The 20,119-nt window shown below is 36.5% G+C and overlaps 1 protein-coding gene across 8 annotated transcripts in view; it reads right to left on the bottom strand.

Moving 5' to 3' along the window:
* Positions 1–20,119, bottom strand: part of EIF4G3 (eukaryotic translation initiation factor 4 gamma 3) — a 270,009-nt gene that overhangs the window by 47,533 nt on the left and 202,357 nt on the right. For 6 of the 8 annotated variants that reach the window (XM_054720417.1, XM_054720413.1, XM_054720414.1 and 3 more), the window contains 3 exons: positions 19,792–19,902; positions 13,532–13,702; positions 9,977–10,174 (listed from right to left, as the gene is read on the bottom strand). In XM_054720417.1, coding sequence (XP_054576392.1) covers positions 9,977–10,174; positions 13,532–13,702; positions 19,792–19,902 — 480 coding nt within the window. The remainder of the gene's footprint in view (positions 1–9,976; positions 10,175–13,531; positions 13,703–19,791; positions 19,903–20,119) is intronic. The other 2 variants (XM_054720419.1, XM_054720415.1) reach the window with 1 other exon arrangement.

Consider the following 20,119-nt stretch of genomic DNA (forward strand, 5'->3'; position numbering starts at 1 on the left):
AGTATAAATTTAGTGTCAGGCATTTCATGTTTCAATGGTAAGATGCCTTAAATTTTATGCAGAAAAGATGCACATTTCTCTCATATAAATGTACTCTATCTTTTATGGCTGGTTATGCCTTTAGCTGACTTTGAAATCCATGTAAGATTACTACAAATATGACCCTGTACTTATCTAGACGTTTTTAGCTCTGTAGAGCTATTACTTTTGTTTTTCTTACTATTGAGTACTTAGTTTAAAGAAACAAATAGAAATGGCATGAATTTCATGGTCAAAGGAAAAAGGTTGTAGGTGAGATCCTTATTCTAGGAAATAGCAGAAGGAGGAAAACCTTTTTTAAAAATATATTTTATTGATTTTTTACAGAGAGGAAGAGAGAGGGATAGAGAGTTAGAAACATCGATGAGAGAGAAACATCGATCAGCTGCCTCCTGCACACCCCCCACTAGGGATGTGCCCGCAACCAAGGTACATGCCCTTGACCAGAACCGAACCTGGGACCCTTGAGTCCGCAGGCTGACGCTCTATCCACTGAGCCAAACCAGTTTCGGCAGGAAAACATTTTTGAGATATCTTTTCCTCAGGGGAATGTCAAGATACTGCAATGCTAGTACTTACTTTAACTATCAATATATGATGTTTATTGATTATTTCAATTGACCAAAATATTCTATTTACAGATGAAATCCCCCTGAGCACCATTTTAAACAGCTATTGCATAACATGGCAAAATGATTTTTTTCTGGAATCACAAAGTGGCTCCCAAAGTTCTGAAATGCACGGTATTTGCCCTAGGTCTAGTGAAAAACAGGATGCGTTGTATTTATACTCACAACAGTTAATGTTATTAACCTGAATGGACTTAAACAGCTGCTGATGAAGGCTGAATAGCTAGAGAAACTTACTGAGAATGGAGACTATGAAGCTATAGTATATCTGTGCTAGAACTGATGGTACACATGAGAGAACATTTAACAACTGCCCAGTCTAGTCAACCAATGGACCAAGTGTTTCATTACATTTTAGACAACCACAGAAACGCTAACATGTCCTTATCTCCAAACTCAGGCATACAACTGGAAGCGGCTATAGGTCATTTCATAGTCAGGCCTACCCTCTGATCACACAAGAAGGTAGGCATTTAATCAGCCTTCCAGAAAAGAAACACTACTACCTGAAGGCAAAGAATTTCCAAAGCAAAAGCCAAAAGACTATATTTTCTAACATTTTAGGACCCAGGATATACAACAATGAGACACAAAAGAGAACCAAGAGGCACATTCACGAGCAAGGTGGTACATTAATAGAGAACCAACATGATGTTAGGTTCCAGAACAAACTAAAAAGGTTCTAAATATCAGCAGTTATATCCAATGTGCTACTTTATTTATTTAAAATTATTTTTAATCCTCATCTGAGGATACATTTCCTATTGATTTGAGAGAGAGGAAGGGGGAGAGAGAGAGAGAGAGAGAGAGAAAGGGCAGGAAGAAAAAACATCAATTTCAGCTGTCATGTGACTGTGACCAAGTTACTCAGCTTCATCAAACCTGTTTCTTTCTAAAAATGAGGATAACATCTATATCTTAAGGACAGTTGGAAGGATTAAATGAAATGGTCTAAGTAAAGCAAATAATAGTGGCTGGCACATGGAGTCCAATAAACAGATATAACTATTATTTAAACAACTGGAGCTGTATTTGACAAAAGTTTATGATTAGAAATTGAGTAACCTATATTGTAATATAGATACCACAGAAAGTATATAACAAAGCTCACAAAGCCATTGGGGAGAGAACCACGAAAGGCAAGATAAATGAATATCTGCTATTCCCAAATAATGGTCATGGCACATTTCATATGTGTAGGACCTAAAGAGCATATAATTGTGCATAATCTTTTTAGGTATATTCATATGGAAGTACTAAAACTGAACAATGGGCAGAATATGCACAGATATGAATGTCTGTATATCTCATAATGGAACACCTAGCTACACAATCCCCTAAAGACTTGTTTTGGAACATGATCTTAATGTCTTCTGGGGATGGTTAACAGTGAAATAGGGAATAGACCAGTGAGAACATATCTTCTTAGAATAGTGATGCATGGTAATTTTTTTTATTATAAATACAACAGGATGATGACATTACTAGTATTAAGTTAGCGTGTGTTGTCCATGGGCATTGACTGGTCAGGAGACCCAATGAAACTGGTTAGAAGAGAACTTGAAGAGTGGGTGTCTTACACTGCTAAAGCTACTTTAACAATACCACAGACTGGTGGCTTAAACAACAGGTATTTATTTCTCACAGTTCTGGAGGCTGGAAGTCCAAGAGCAAGGTGTAGGCAGATTTGGTTCTTGGTGAGAGCCTTCTTCCTGGTTTGCAGACAGCTGCCTCCTGCAGTATCCTCATGTGATGAAAAGGAAGCTCTATTGTCTTCCTCTTCTTATAAAGGCACTAATCCCATCATGGGGGGACTATATGAGCTTTTTTGGGGGACAACACACAAACATTTAGCCCTTAACAGTGGGCAAGGTAGATGCTTGCAAATATGCCCATGGCTAATAGAAAAAATGAAAGGTGATGTGCAATGGTTAGAAAAAGATCTCTAGACATCTTTAGTTTTCATTTAACTATAGTCCATGATTAAAACTAAGATGTTTCAAATGGGTTGTTGGATAGATGGCTTCTCAGGGAGGAAGTCGGGAAATACCTGTATTTTAGTAAGGCTGCTTGGTAAGCTAGATTTGCTGGGGAGCGCCTACCTTTTCACTTTTACTCAGCAGTAACTATCAGTGTGACATTATATTACACTGTAAACTCTCAGTGCATCATCTCATATTGTGTTGAGACCGTCCACATACTGGTCAGCCAGCAATCTTGAATATGAGTGTTGTCTGCAACGGGTAGTCATTTTCTTAAAGCAACAAGACCTGTGCTCCTGATATATGTTAGTGTTGAGGGCTACTTCTGATCCCTAAAAGGATAACTCCCAGAGAATCATCAAGAGCTGTCAGCTGTGGGTTAATTATGGCAATCAAATAGGAGTAGGAAACAGAAAGCCACGCTTGGACTTGCTTAACACGAATAAGACTTTCAATGCTGTCTCAGTACATAAAGATGCTAATGGTAACACTGTGGCTCAGTAGCATGTTCTGGTCTAACGTAAAGTATTTGGAGTGACTAATATAATATAAACCAGTGGCACATCCATGCTAAATCTAGAATGTGATGTAAACAGGAATAAATCAATTGTCCAATATAACTCATGGGTCCATGGTGACATACTATCCTCCACTAGTGGTTATGTCCTGACCTTAGCAAATCACCTGCTAAAACTGAACATAACATATTCCATATGTGCTATGAACACATTTATCAAAATATATCTCTCCTAGATACCTCTGAAGTAGTATAGTGGTATATAGTACTGAGGGATGCCCACAAGATTCAAAAAGGTGTGGGCTAATTATGAAAGGCTGTTTCTCAGCAATCTTTTCTTCAAAGCATTCTTCACCTTACATCAAGCGAGTTGCACATCCCATCTCCAGCTGACTCCAGACACTTGCTGTTGCCCAAAGCCAGTGCTTCATGCCTGTAATTCCAGGCTTTATTTCTGATGAGATCTAATTGTGTCTTCTTTGTTCTTTGTGTCTCTTGCTATGCTCAGTCCTGCCACTCTTTTCACATCTTGTGTTAAAACACTTAAAAAGTGGCAACATTATCTGGCATAATAGGACATAGAATGCTCAAAAATCTACCTTGAGTGCCATTCTTTATAGCTGAAGTATGCATGTCTGACACAGCAGAGATAAAATGTAACAAAATTATAGTCTTAGGGTATAAAATCAACTCAAACTGTTAGTTTTTCTTTCATTCGTGCATTTACCCACGCACAACATGTCTGAGGGTCTATTATGTGCCAGAAACCATTCCAGGCACTAAGAATTTAGCAGTGAAAAAAAAAAAAATTCCCTATGCCTAGGAGCTTACATTTTAATGGGTACTGAGATGGGGATTTTAATTTAAATTATGATTAAAACAAAGCACAGCAATTTAATGTTACCAATACTCCAATTAAACTTTTATTTAAGTACAGATTTAGATACAGGACATTTTTCTTGTCCATCTTCTCCATTTGCCCCTTGACTCAGACGTCCTCCTAAGAGGAGCACTGAATTCTGATTAAATGCTGTACAATTTGTGAGGGTCTTGCAGGTCTCTTCAGTCATTCCTAGTTTAACTAGTAGAAGGAGCAGTAGTACATCCAGAGCCACGGTTTACTCTCATGATGCCCTGAAGCCTACGTGCCAGAGGTTTCACTTAGCGCGTGGTAGAGGCAGGTAGCTGTGTATATGTATAAATGTGTCTGTGTGCGTAACTACGGTGTTTACAGAGCAACTTGGGGAAGGGAACACTATTATACCAGTTTCCTTATAAACCTAAAGAATTCCTTTCTTAAAAGCCTACTCTTTAAGAAGCAATGGAAAACTGACACAATAGGACTATATTCTTAAGTCCTCACCTAGAAAATCACTGCAAAGTTTTAAATGGAGGTGTGTGATCCACAGGAATGATGTAGAGGCAGGAAAAAGGGTTTAAAAACTGCTTTAAACAATGAGAACAAGCATTCTCCTAATTCTTAAAAATCTCAACAACCTAAGCCAGGGTTCCCGAACCTAGACACTACTGATATTCTGGGTTGGATGATTCATTGTCATGGGGGGCTGTCACATGACTAAGAGGATGTTTAGAAGCATCCTGGGCCTTTACCCACTAAGATACCAGTAAGCATAACCAAAGATGTCTCTAGACATTGGCCAATGTCCCCTGGAAGACAAAACCACCCCTGGTTGAGAACCACTGATCTAGGACATTGTTTAAGCTAAGGTTCTAGTACTTAATGTTCAAAACTTCTATAAATATTAAATCCCTATTTAGGGAATTTGGTAAATTTCAGAGAAAGTTGTGAAATAGGAATAATAGAATGGTTGTAGGATTAAATAAGTTACAAGTACTATTCCTTACTCTTACTACTACTACTGCTACTACTCATGATCATAATATATGACTAACTAGATTCCATTACTTCAAATGACCAACACTGATAGTCCATGGCAAGTGGCATAGGTCTATAAATTTTACAACTAAGAGTCAGGCCAAAGGCCTTACAATGTAACCCATGGGTTTCTCAGTAGAACACATTGATAATGAAATGAAGTTACTGAAATAACTTAATGAATACAATTGGTAGGAAAAGAGCACCTCTGCCAGGTAATAGCTTAATTTTTTATTCTACTGTCTTCAATTTCTCTCAGTCCACTGGTAGGTATCATTTCTTAAACTAATAATGATCTTAAAAACAAAACAAAACAGAACACCCCCCAAAACAGTGCCTGTGGTCTATTGCTGAGATCACCAACCTTTCGGATCTCACGGATCACCAGTGGTCCGCAGACCACCGGTTGGCGACTGCTGCTCCAAAGGTTTCCTTAAACCAGCAGTCGCCAACCTTTCGGACCTCACGTCTATAGTAATACATGTATCATCTACAGTATTTTGTCTCATATAAGGCAATGCTGATTTAGGTACTGACAGATGATTTATCCTAAACAAACGACATAAACTTAAGATATTGTTAAATACAGTACAGGACTGTAAATGTATTTTTGTTATGATCAACTTTTCTCTAGCTTACTTTATTGTAGCAATACAGTGTATAACACAAAACATACAAACTGTTATCAGTAAGACTTCTAATCAACAGTAGGCTATCAGCTAAGTTTTTGGGAAGTCAAAAGTTATATGTGGATTTTTGACTAAGTGGTAGCTCAGTGCCTCAATCGATGCACTGTTCAAGGGTCAACTGTAATCCAAACTCAAGGACTGAAATGATTTGATGTTGAACTATAGTCCCTCTGAGAAGAGGTACATTTCTGGTTCACCCTTGTTCCATAGTCCTTTAGGATCCCAACCTAAAGTACAGGAGGATTTGTTAGAGCCTCTTCCAACACTCATTTTGATAGACTTTGGTCATAACTTTTTTCTCCTCAGCCCAATAAATCATGAAAAACAAGATGTACAATACTTTTAGCTGATTCTTTTAGGGGGAAGTTTTTTTTTTTGGTTTTTTAATATATTTTATTGATTTTTTACAGAGAGGAAGAGAGAGGGATAGAGTGTTAGAAACATCGATGAGAGAGAAACATCGATCAGCTGCTTCTTGCACACCCCCCACTGGGATGTGCCCGCAACCAAGGTACATGCCCTTGACCGGAATCGAACCTGGGACCCCTGAGTCCGCAGACCGACGCTCTATCCACTGAGCCAAACCGGTTTTGGCTCAGGGGGAAGTTTTACCAAATGTTTCACTTTTCTTTAGATTTCCACCTTTTCTAGGATCTTAGCCTTAGTAAATCTTTATTGTCTTCTAGTTCTCTGAAGCCTTTAAGATTTGTTTAAATATTGTGACTAGCTTTTCTAATATCCATGGAAAAGTGGTCTGAATTACCTAACTTATCAATAGCAGAAGACATAATACTCATCCCTGTGTACTTACCCTTAATCCTACTTCCGTTTCTCTCTTAACTTAAATATGAATTTTAGTGTTTCCAATTTATATACTTTTATTATATATGTATTAACAATAGTTTTATTTTGCATACTATAAAACTTTATTAAATGATGTCAGGTTATTCAGTACTATTTTTAAGTTTGATCCATGATGATACATTTAGTATTACTTCATTAATTTTAACTGCTGTGTGTATAAATATATATTGCTATTTAGATTCACCAACCAAATAAATTGTGGTATGCTGTTATTGTCATACTTAGGCTTATTTCATTTCTTTCTTATTACTCCCTATTAAAACCAATACATAGACATTCTTATATATCACTGCTTGTGCACATCTGGGGAATTTCTCTGGGGTATATACCAAGAAGTGAAATTGCTGGGGAATCCTCCTATAATATAAAAGGCTAATATGCAAATCGACTGAACGGTGGAATGACTGGTCGCTATGATGCACACTGACCACCAGGGGGCAGACCACCAGCTGCACCCTGGTGGTCAGTGCGCTCCCATAGGGGGAGCGCTGCTCAGCCAGAAGCCGGACTCATGGCTGGCGAGCACAGTGGCGGTGGCGGGAGCCTCTCCTGCCTCCGTGGCAGCACTAAGGAGGTTGAGAACCACTGCCTTAAAGGAAGAGGGAAAGGTATAGTTCTATATTTATTGACCAGGGTGGGAGGCATGTTCACTTTGCTGACATTCACTGAACTGTACACTAATGATCTGCACACTTTTCTGTATGCCTGCTACAGTGGTGTGCTACAGGTGGCTCATACTATTGCATGGGACAAATTGTTAAACAGTAATTCTGTGAGTTGTCAATAGCTGGTAGCTTAAAATCAGTCATGAAGAGAATATTTACATCATTAAATTTGACAAAAGCCACAAATAAGACATTTTTCTTTTCCCAAGCAGCGTGAATGTCTATTAAACTTTAAAAACAAAGAGTTTAAAAACATATATCCTTTGCCCAGCCAGCATGGCTCAGTGGTTGAGCATCAACTTAGGAACCAGAAGGTCACGGTTGGATTCCTGGTCAGGGCACACACCCAGGCTGTGGTTTTGATCCCTGGTGGGGGCGGGGGAGGAGGGTGTATGAGAAGGCCGATTAATGATTCTCTCTCATCACTGATGTTTCTCTCTCTCTCTCTCTCTCTCTCTCTCTCTCTGACTCTCTCCCCCTTCCTCTCTGAAATTAATAAAAAACATATTAAAAAGAACAACCAACAACAAAAAACATATATCCTTTGGTGTATGGGGAAACTTCAACTCCAGTGTATAAGATTAAATATACTTAGATGGTTATTGCAGCACTGCTTGTGGTTACAAAAACCCCCAAAACCAAACTCTAGAAACAGCATAATGGAAGGAAGGTGGAAGGCGAGAGGAAAAAACAATCGTTGGAAAATTTATGGTATATACATATTATAAAATATTATGCAACTACAAAAAAGTCTGAGTAAAATCTATCTGTAAAGACCTAAGGAGATGCCCAAAAGATATTAAGAAAGCAAACTGAAAAACAATGTATATAATTCAATTAAAACAAAATAAACCCTCTTTATACATATGTGTATGTTTTTATTTGATTTTTTAAAATCCCCACTTGAGGATATGCGTTTTTAAAAACTGATTTTAGGGGGTGGAGGGACAGAAACTTTAGTCGACTCATGACTGGAAACTGAACCTGGAAACTGAACCTTTTTGGTGCACAGGATGATGCTCCAACCAACTGAGGTACCCAGCAGGGCTTTATATGATTTCATAATTATAAAGAAAACTGTGGAAGCATATATATCCATTGATCGTCTTGGAGGGAAGGGAGGCTTACCTGAGCTAGGAACTTTACATATACAATCTCATTTTAGTTTTTTCATTATATGAATTAATCTTATTTTATGGATTAAAATGAGGCTTAAAGAAATTATGCAACAATTCTAAGGTTATAAATTAGCAAGTGGCAGAATAGAAATTAAAATTTTAAAGTTAAAATTTTACACCTAGAACTGTGAAACTCTAAAACAGTGTTTGTAATCATTAGGTCATGCTTGTTGCCTCAAACTTGAACCTGCCTGGAATACGCTGTTCTTTCTCTATACTTGAACTCCCCATCATCCCAGGCCCAAATCAAACCTACTTGCTTCATAAAAGTTTGTCACTCTCCCATCCAGATAGTGATTTCTTTTTCTCCAATTTGATTTTGCAGTCTAAATCATCGATTTTCAACCTGTGTGCCACTAGAATTTTTAAAACATGCAATACCTGACTATTTGGTAAACCTCTTTTCCCTTAGATTGCCATATAATACAATGACAACGGCCAACACAAAAATAGCCATACAATGTGAATAAATCAAAATTATAACTATTTTTGTCAGATTGGCAAACACTATAATGTATTTTTTGGTGTGCCACAGAATTTTAGTAATTGGTTTATGTGTGCCATCAGATGAAAAAGGTTGAAAATCGCTGGTCTAAACCATCCATTTAGGCATTAATATACTGCAATATCATAGAATACCTTATAAGTGATTTTTTTTGTTAATGCTGTTTGTTTTTTCCATATGGATTTTGAGTTTCTCTAAGACAGAAAATGCAACTTTTCAAAGTACCAACAGACTTACCTACCTTTGACACAGGTACTTAAAAATACTGGTAGGATGACAGAATTTTGCACTTTCACAGCAAGGCATGATGACAATGAGTTGTGATAATTAAGAAAAAAAAAACAAACCTCAAATGTTAAAGGACAAACATTTCTGACACAAGTACTTTGGTAACAGAGAAAACACAGACGGTACATGGCAGATTTATGACTGCAGAATTGAGGACAATGAACACTAACCAGAAGCTCTTTGGTCTCCCATTTTGTCTTGCCCTAGATTTGACAGGCTGTGAAGATTAAATGGCTGTGAACAATGTAAAGAGAAAGAAATCTAATAGTTTCTGAGAGATGAAATGATCAGTTTTGAACCATTTATGACTATAGTTATCCTATCATTTTCACTGAGGCTAGAATCAGAACCAACAATTTTTTCAATTTTGAATTTAAATAAATGTGAATGAAAGCATTTGCTGTATTTCTATAAAATGATACCCCAGGAAAAATTGCTTGCTCATAACTAGAATTTCACATTACTAATTTAAACCATATTCAATCTTCCTCATATTGGATAGGACCGTATGTGTCTATATCAGTCTAGTCTCTATAACCCCTCCAGAGGTGAGTATACATTTTATTAAAGATTCTTTTTATGCAATTGGATATTATAGTAGTGAGTGCTAAAAATATATTCTCCCCTTTACGTTGCCCCAATAACACTTCTGGGAAGAATGTGTAGTGAGGGGAGAATATACCTCTTGAAGGTTTCTGGTTTTACTCCTTCCTCTCTTCTTACCGTTACTAGACATCGACACATGTTTGCGTAAGCCACAGAGAAGCTGGGTTCATCAATAGCCTTCTCAAAGACCAGGTCAATGACTCCTTTCAGCCGCTCCTCTGTGTCAACAGTAAGTCCTGACACCTGCTTCATCAGTTGGTTGAACATCTGTGGTGTCAATTTATTTAAGATACTTCGAACTTTTCTAAAAAGTTCCTAGAAGAATCACACACAGAAAAAGAGCATTATAGTAACTGTGACAATATGATGCTTTCTGTAAGAATTAATATTGTTTATAATATATAAGTTCAACTTCCCAAATTATTGACAAGGATTGTGCAAGCATTGTAAAAATTAAATCCATCTATTTTAATAAACAGTAAAAAATCGTATAACACATCATTTTCACTACTGATGAGAATTCTAGGAACTAATATGGTATATTCACATTTCACTGGTGGGAGTATCATCTGGTACATTTCTAAGGGCAATTTGTCAATGTGTGCTGAAAGTTTAAAAACTGTGATATGCCCTTTTGAACAAGTAATTATACTTTTAGAAATCCATTCATTCTTAAAGATAGGTTAAAAAAAGATTTTAGCCAAAATAATTTCTGTCAATACCCTGTATAGTAAGTAAAAAATGTCCTAAAATAGGGATTTGTCTAAATTATGGTATAATATAAATTTATAGTAGCCATGCGCATGAATCCGTGCGCCAGTAGCTCTCTGCAGGGCCTGGCCACTCAGCGCCTGCTGCCCAGAGGCTCTCCACGGCCCAGAGGCCCATCCGCTCCCCAGTCTGGCTAGAGGCCCATTCGTGGCTGGGCGCGGAATGCTTACCTCATCGCCGTGGCAATGAAGTAAGTATTCCGCCAGGCCACTCACGCTGCCCGCTCTCAGCGGCCACCCCCCCGGGACTGGGGGACTCTGGTGGGGCTGAGAGGACTGGGCACCGCCATCTTTGTGATGGAGTGATGGTTAATTTGCATATCACCCTTTTATTAAATAGGATAGTATAAAATACTAGGGTGGAGACTTTTAAAATGATGTTGTAGAAACTCTCATCAAATTAAAAATAGAAGAGAACTTCCTTAACTAGAAAAAAGGGCATCTATAACTTTACTTAATAGTGAAAAAAATGAATGCTTTCCCACTAACACTGAGAACAAGACAAAAATGTCTATTCTCATAATTCCTATTCAAAATCATACTGGAAGTCCTAGATGGTGCAACAAAGAAAAGAAAGAGAACTACAACCCACACAAATTGTAAAGGAAGAAGTAAAACTCTCTCTTCACAATTGGATTGTCTACATAATCACAAAGAATCTACAAAAAAGAGATACTAGTATTAATTAGTCTAGGAAGGTTGTAGGATACAAGTCAATACATAAATATCAATTATATTTCTATATATTAGCAACAAATAGAAATTACATTTTTTAAAAGCACCATTTATAACAGCATCGCCGTGGCAATGAAGTAACCATTAAAAATTTAACCAATAATCTAACAAAATATCCATAGAAACTGTATGATGAAAACTAGAGATCGCTGATGAAAGAAACCAAAAATGACATAAGTACAGTGGAACCACAGTTCCCGAACTTAATTCATTCTGGAAGGCTGTTTGAGAAGCAATTTGTTAGAAAACTAATCTTTTTCTCCCATTACAAATAATGCAAATTGAATTAATCCGTTCCAGACCCTCAAATGATTCCCTTTCTTATATACAACACATATCTTATATACAGTACGTCTAATGTATTGTTTAAACGCTTTTTTTCGTAAATGTATTGGACCATTCCCTACCAGCCTTAAATGAATCACTTTTAGCACTAGGTCCAGGGATGTCTTTCAGTCAGCATGTAGCCTCTTTGCTTGTTCATACATCACTGTCTCAGAAATGGCTGCTACTGGCTGATTGCTTTTCATTTATTCAAATCAACAACAGATTTTCTACCTCTTCAACTGTCTGTGATCATTTTTTCTTTCACTCCCTTGGCCAATTCTTGATGGCTTTTTTATGTTTTAAAATTTGCTAAGTGTTGATTGTTGATATCACCAACAACAAAAGCATTCTCTCCTTTGTTGCCTGAGAGATGCTTTTTGTCATGCTGAGGTATCAGCTTGAAAGCGTAGTCAGGCGGAAACCGGTTTGGCTCAGTGGATAGAGCGTTGGTCTGTGGACTGAAAGGTCCCAGGTTCGATTCTGGTCAAGGGCATGTACACTGGTTACGGGCACATCCCCGGTAGGGGGTGTGCAGGAGGCAGCTGGTTGATGTTTCTCTCTCATCGATATTTCTAGCTCTCTATCCCTCTCCCTTCCTCTCTGCTAAAAATCAATAAAAATATATTTAAAAAAAAGAAAGCGTAGTCAGTTTGAAAACTGAAGTTTGGTTTGACAACCAAGACATTTTTTTCTGTGAACAACTTAGTCCAGAACTGAACTGTTTGAGATAGGAGACTTCGAGAAATGAGGATTGGCTGTAATTGGAGATCTATTCTTGTATATAAGATCATGTTGTTTCTCTGAACAACTTTGTTGATTAGTTTATTTGATTAACAAGTATTTACTGAGTACCTACTGTGTATGAGGTTCTCTGTTGGTGTTGAATCAAAATCAAGATTTATAAGGCACATCTCTGATCCCAGGAACATCAATACACTAAGTACCTAGCCGAGCTTCAGGAACTATGCTAAGTTCTTTATATTACTTCATTTAATCTTCACAATGGCCCTATAAGGTAGGTAATGTTGTTATCTCCATTTCACAGTTGAAATTAAGACTAGCCTAACCGAACTTGCTTCTGTCTCCAAAGCTGGGACTTTTGACTGCTATACTAGACTGTTGGTGATGAGAGGAAAGGTATATAAGGAATCAAGACACCAAAGAGTCCTATGGGATGCCTGGATCTGGTACAAGTATAAAGTTCAAAACTCTAGTTTTGGTACCTAGAAGTAAAAACATCCAAAGGAGATAGTAGAGGTAGCCCAGGGATAGAAACTTGCATTGTGCACACAGCAAAAGATGGACCAGGCTTTATATTACTTGACATATAAAAAAATTTGTGTGGATTACAGGAATTCTTCAATTTACTCTAAGGAGTTCTCATAACAATATATGCACAGAAAAATACAAATAATTCAATTTTATTCCAAAAGACTTTAAAACAAGATGGGTTTCTTAATACTAACTTATTAGAAATGAAGGTGTGACAAGGAGATATAAAACAATTTATTAACAAGATAGACTAGTACAGAGTAAACACTAAGAATCTAAAAACACATTTTTAATAAAAGCAAATATTGATCTAGGCCTGAATGATAGAATTATATGACTGATGAACCCTTGAGATATAGTGTCTGTTTTGAAAAGCACACACAAAGCAATTTCAAGAGAAAATGGTTGTATCCAAAAGGCTTTTAGAATAATGCTTACCTTATAATAGGAAAAATTTATTAAAAAATCTTTAACTAAGATCTCTAAATATATTAATAGGGCAAGATGACAAGCTAAAACAATATTATTCTAATTCCAAAACAATGGTAGAATGTGCTTCCGTTCTCACCTGGGTTTTAATGTTCTCGGGATCCTCGGCTTGGCTGTCTCGTTTTTGACTGGGCTTCCAGGCGTTCTCTGCCTTTTTCAGGTGCACGTCTTCTTTCACAGGGACTGTTATGATCTTCCTGGGCTCTCTTCTCTGGCCAGGTTGAGATCTCCGTGGTCCAACATTCAATAACTAGGACAAGAATATTCTTTATTATATCTACACAGAGTACTTACAATTTACTGTCTCTGCTGTGCTGCTCAAGTCAAGCCTGCTGATCAAAGCAAACACTTCCAGATGCAAAGGTGAGTATTAGGCACTCAATTTAGATGTGATCTTTTTCTTGGGGGTGTGGGGGTAGGGAGAGGAGGGCTTACAACAACATCAATGTAATGTTCTCCATCACTACAATTTTAGATTCTGAAGTCCTAAATGAAATAAAGTGAAGTAAAATTATATTCGATAAAGCTGTTGTTCCTCACCAAAAAGACTACCCTTAACTGAAGCTCTATTTTTTATTAGTTGTGACTTGGAACTGGTCACTTTGAATAACTACAAAAATTCACATGTAGATATAATCAGTTACAAATCTGCTTCAAAAACTGGGTTTCTAAACTTCCAGTGTGAAATGCAAATACAACCTTTTCATGAAATTCTCTATAGCAAAGACACCCAACTTCACTGCATATGTTAATGGATCCCCTCTAAATTTGCTGGGCCAAAATTACTAAAGTAAGTCTTTCTTATATCATTAATAAGATCAAACTAAAATTGCTCCCTGAAAAAAATGTTTCCCTCTCTTTGTTCCTGCTAGAGTCTCACTATACTCATTCTGTTAAAACCAATATATGTTGACATATGTAATACTTTCAACAATAAAGATTAAAATACACACACACACACACACACACACACACACACACACACACATATATATGCTGGCATGTCACACTGGTAATTAAGAATTGTTACTGCAAGATAATGAAGTAGGTTAAAAGTTGCATTCTGTGTATTAAAATATTCACAACAGTTGCTACATCAAATGCTTGGCAATAATTTTGCAACATTAAATATTTGGGTTGATAGTAACCTATGCTCCTACCAGATCTATTGCACAATGAGAGCCTTTACATTTTCTAAGATAGCATTCTCTAAAATGCTGAGTAAATATTGCCATTAGATTTCAAGAGGGAAGAAAGAAAGCTTCACATAGCACATGTAGGTAAGAATCATATCTCACTTAATACCTCAATACTGCCCTTTTGAATTCATATAAATCTTCAAGAAAGGAAATAGGTACTTAAATGTCATGCTTTCTATAAAAAGACAGTTTCTAAGAGAGGCATGGTCTGAGGCCTAAACTGAGAAGCTTAAAATCCTTTACACATTCACTCATTCTCAGAATTACTCTTATATTTCACCATTTGCCCTAATTAGAAATGGCAGTATCAAGAATGTATCAGGTCCTGCTGGCATGGCTGAGTAGATGAGCACTGACCTATGAACCAGGAGGTCAGGTTTGATTCCTAGTCAGGGCACATGTCCGGGTTGTGGGTTCAATCCCCTGTGTTGGGCGTGCGGGAGACAACCAAACAATGATTCTCTCTCATCAATAATGTTTCTATCTCTTGCTCCCTCTCCCTTCCTCTCTGAAAAAAAAAAAAGTATCAGGATGAAAAGTTAGAATTTCTAGGCAATATACGCCAATTTGTCAAATATATCCAGCCAAGAACTCAGTACTAATGATATGATCTCAAAATATTTGGTAAACATTAAAAAAAACAAAGGTCAGATAAACCCAGAGGCAACAGGCATGGTATAATAAAAGATAACTAAAGAAGATCTTCAGATTAAAAAACTATCGGCAGGAAACGGCTGCTAAACCAGATAGTACTACTATAACAATTATTTATTATGGGAACTTTGATATGATAGCCCAGACAAAACAGTTCTATTAAGAAAATGCAGTAAACCAAATACTGTATGGTTTTTATATTCTAGTGTTAATTCACTAGGGTTAATCTCTTTTTCAATGCTAGGATAAAGTTCAAATATACTATCACATCACAAGTCATTTAATTTAATCCATGCATTTACTCATAAAAATTTGTCAAGGACAAGGTCTGCTGGGTGTAATGAAATGTTATTATATAAAAATCATGAAAGAGCATGATTTAGAGATACAATTTTAATCATGTTTAGATAAAGTCAGAAACTGTCCATTTCCAAAAATTACTGTAAGCATCAATAAATATGCCTTGAGATTTGAATCTAGAAAGTAACTTATGCCACATCTCTTTACTTGCCTCAAAACACATATGTGAATTTCAAAGGAATAGCATAGAGGTATGAGCTATATTACTAAATAGGTAACAACAATGTTTCAAAGGAAAAAAAGTTCTGAAAAGATAATAGTTATAAGCTGTTAGTCCAGGATAAAAAAAGTTAAAATTAAAACCCATGGCAAGTGCCCAAGACAAATGTTAAAACTGTGTTTCTATCTCTGGATAGAATTAATATACTGTTCACAAATATTTATCCAAATGTATTAAGTTCTTAAACAAATTTATTATACTTATAAATGCTTAACATGCTTAATTAATTACTCTCTAATTTTCTCATGTTTACACTCTGGGAATGAATTCACTGTCTGGAACATCAGTGCCTGGAAGGACTGTGGTGCAGTGGAGAAAAGCGGCAGATCAGAGACAAAAAAACTGTGGACTCTTGAGTCTAATTTTGTCACTTATGAGTTAAGTTACTGTGAGCAAGTCTCTTAACTTTGTTGAACTTAAGCTTTCTAATATATTAAATGCTTATCCTACCTACAAAAGTTATTATGATAATCATGGAATGTAAAAGCACCTTAAAAACTAGGTAACATCATCAATATCAAAGAACAAAAAGAACTTTAAAAAAAGTGCTATGTAGATTGGTGTAATTACCTTTAAACATTTCATGTCCTGCCAGACCAGTGTGGCTAAGTAGTTGAGCACTGACCTATGAACCAGATCAAGGTTCGATTCCTGGTCAGGCACATGCCCAGATTGTGGGCTCAATCCCCAGTAGGGGGTGTACAGGAGGCAGCCAATCAATGTTTCTCTTTCATCACTGATGTTTCTATCTCTCTCTCCCTTTCCCTTCCTCTCTGAAATCAATAAAAAATAAATACATAAATTCCGTGTCCTTTTGGTGTGACAATTTAATACAAATTGTCAAATGTTTAGTATCCTTCAGAAGTTGCACCATATATAATGAATACTTATGAAAGGCAAACAAAATCTAGGATCCAGTGCTAAGAATTATGAAGTGTACAGAAAGAAATAAAGTCTGGCCTTCTTGATTGAAAGACAATCATGATTAATAGCTAGAAAAGGAACTTTAAGGCGTAATGTACTCAGTGTCCACAAATGTCACAACTAAAAGGAAGAGCCAAAATTTGGGGTTGATTAACTAGTAAGCCACATTTTTCTTTTCAGGTGAGTGGGAAGTTTAAATTTTTACCCACTCTGATATATATTTTAAAAATATATTAAATAAGAAATTACATCCATCTGTTTTCAAATTTAATATGTTGCTTTTATGTCATTCACAGACCATAATCTGAAATATCTCTGCTTGCCTGAATAACCAAAGAAAATACGACCAATACTCATCCTAGCAATTTTTAAAGAGAGACAATCAAATGTTCCTTTAAGAAGAGAAGAAAGCATGATCCGAACTCAGGAAAACATTGTCCCTAAAATTTTTATAATAGCTCAGCTAATCTCAAAGTTAGTTGAAATGACTATGAATGACAAATTACTAGTCTAGGTCTATAGACCCTTGCTCAATACATTTCTTTTGAGATACTGTGTGGTATCTGCCAACATATTACTATTAAAATACCACAACCTCCAAGTAATTTGACTTAAAAGCACCTGGGTGCTTTCAATTGATAGGGCTCAATGGTTGAACTTCAACCCATGAACCAAGAGGTCACTGGTTCAATTCCCGATCAGGGCACATGCCCGGGTTGTGGGCTCAATCCCTGGTGGGGAGCATGCAGGAGGCAGCCGATCCACGATGTTTCTATCTATCTATCTATCTATCTATCTATCTATCTATCTATCTATCTATCTATCTATCTATCCCTCTCCCTTCCTCTCTCTCTAGAAATCAATAAAAACATTTTAAAAAAGACCATTGTGTTGGAAAATTGTATGTAACTGCATCTGACATATTAAAACAACTGCTATGCAATAAAAATATTTAGTAACAAGTCTGTTGCAGAAAAGTTTATACTAAGAGTTATGGGTATTTAAACCATACTATGAAGCATACCTAGCAGATATTAAGATTTTGGGATAGTAATAATTTATAATCCAATTTGGAAGCTGGCAAAATGACTAGAGGTATGGAACCATAAACTATGAAGAATAAGGCTATTGTTTTTCCAAACAGCATTATTGATTGTTCCTTTATATATTAGATATAATAGCCTATGAAATTCCCATCTGTAACTAAGCCAATATATCAAAGGAAGCTGGACAAATTAAATGGAGAATATTTGTTAGCTATGGGAGATGTGGAAGAATAATTACTTGCCTTAAAGCAAGTAGATTTCTTTTGAGATACTCTGTGATGTCTGCCAACAGAATACTATTAAAATATTACAACTGCCAAGTAATTGGACTTTTAAAAGGATCTTGGCGCCTATCTGGCATGGCTCAGTAGTTGAGCATCACGGTTTAATTCCTGGTTAGGGCACATGTCCACGTTGTGGGCTCGATCCCCAGTGAGGGGCGTGCAGGAGGCAGTAGATCAGTGATTCCATCTCATCACTGATGTTTCCATCTCTCTCCCTCTCCCTTCCTCTCTGAAATCAATAATTTAAAAAAGCAAAAAAAAAAAAAAAAAAAAGCAACAGATTGCAATTTTGCTTTAAAATTAGCTTGTGCCGGATGACAGAGCTATTTAAAGAAGTGAATTAAACAATTAAAGCTGACCTTTTTGAAGACACCACAAATTCTTGATGATGGCTCATTTCCAGTCATACTACTTTGTATGCACCGAATAACTCATTTACCTGATATATGTAGGCATATAGATTAGTGGGCAAACATACATTGGGATGGTTACTTTTAAAATTCACTTTCTAATTTCAATATTTTAAAAGAGATATAGCTTATTCTCAATATTTCCTTTTTGTTATACCTAATTAGCAGACAATAGCAACTTGATAATGAAAAGTGACAGTATACACTAGAAGAGATGTGGCAATACCTTTTGCAAGTAACATATGAACAAAATTGAGCAATATGACAACCACAGATGCTGTTAACCTGAGATTAATAAAAATGACATCAACATTATTTCAAATGTTTGAGAAGCAGAGATATAAATCAAAACAAAAACAAACGCTGACAGAAATATAAATTTAAACCACCAAAAAGGAAAATAATGCTGAAAAATAAAGTATAAAATGGTTTCTAGAAAAGAAAGCTGCTTTCTAAGACTTTCTGATGAGGCAATTAAAATTCTATAAAAATTTTATCTTAGCATTTAGAGAATATACAGGTTAAATTTCAAACCTGTGTGAGAACAGAGTATTATACGCACAGAGGTTTTTACATATAAATAATATGCTTTAAATTAAGGAGATTTTCTGTTTTTACAAAGCCTCCATCACAGTGTATGCACTTAAATATTTTCAATCAGGCTGCTGGCAAACAAATAATTCAAATACCTACAAAGTGACATTTGTTTTCAGACGGTGTAGTCTTATTTCCAAGCAGGTTTCAAAAGTTGCCATTACAGAAATAAAAAAGTGATGGGGAAATAAAAAGTGTCACTTTACATAAAAATATTTTTACAAACATAAAATAGTCTTAAAACAGGGTGATCTGCAAAGGTACACCAGACCCTAAGCATCTCCAGAACTTGAAGTGCTCTCAAGCCATTCCAACTTGGGAAAAAGAGGCATTCACATCATTGGCAACTTTCCCCCATGCTTTCTGCAAGTCTACAAAGCATGGAGCAGGCTGAGCCTGCCAAACCCTGCACAGGGCAGTGCCCCAGCATAACTCCATTGGTGATGCCACTTCCACCGCTGAAGAGCCTGCCACTAGGGGGTGTAAAGGCAATCTGCAGTTGACTAACACTGCACTCTTTTGTGTGTGTCATTTGTTCATATTTTTCACTTCATGAGCTATAGTAAGTGAGAAATCAAAACATAAAATATTATAACATCATAAGCTATTGTTAAAAAAACCAAAAACAAAAACAAGGATTCAGCGCACCCCTAGAGGCAGGCTCTTCAGGGGTGGGTGCGACATCGCCAGTGGAGTGCAAGTTGGGGCTTTGCTCTGTTCCAGAATTGGCAATCCATGCCTGCTCTGCACTTTGCAAATCTGTAGAAACAAGGACAAAGAATGACCATTAGCTGAAAGTCATCAGAGATCTCTACTATATCAGGACACCTCAGAACAAAATAGGAATCATATTCAAGGTTGGCTCTATTTCTTAACCCAATTGCAGGTCATTTCAACTGGGGGTGAAATATATATACATAAACATAAAACTTAAGGCCAAATTAATGTAGACCAGCTCCTTTCAAGTAAAAACTAC

Source organism: Eptesicus fuscus, chromosome 9, assembly GCF_027574615.1.
Source record: "Eptesicus fuscus isolate TK198812 chromosome 9, DD_ASM_mEF_20220401, whole genome shotgun sequence".
Classification (NCBI taxonomy): Eukaryota; Metazoa; Chordata; class Mammalia; order Chiroptera; family Vespertilionidae; genus Eptesicus; species Eptesicus fuscus.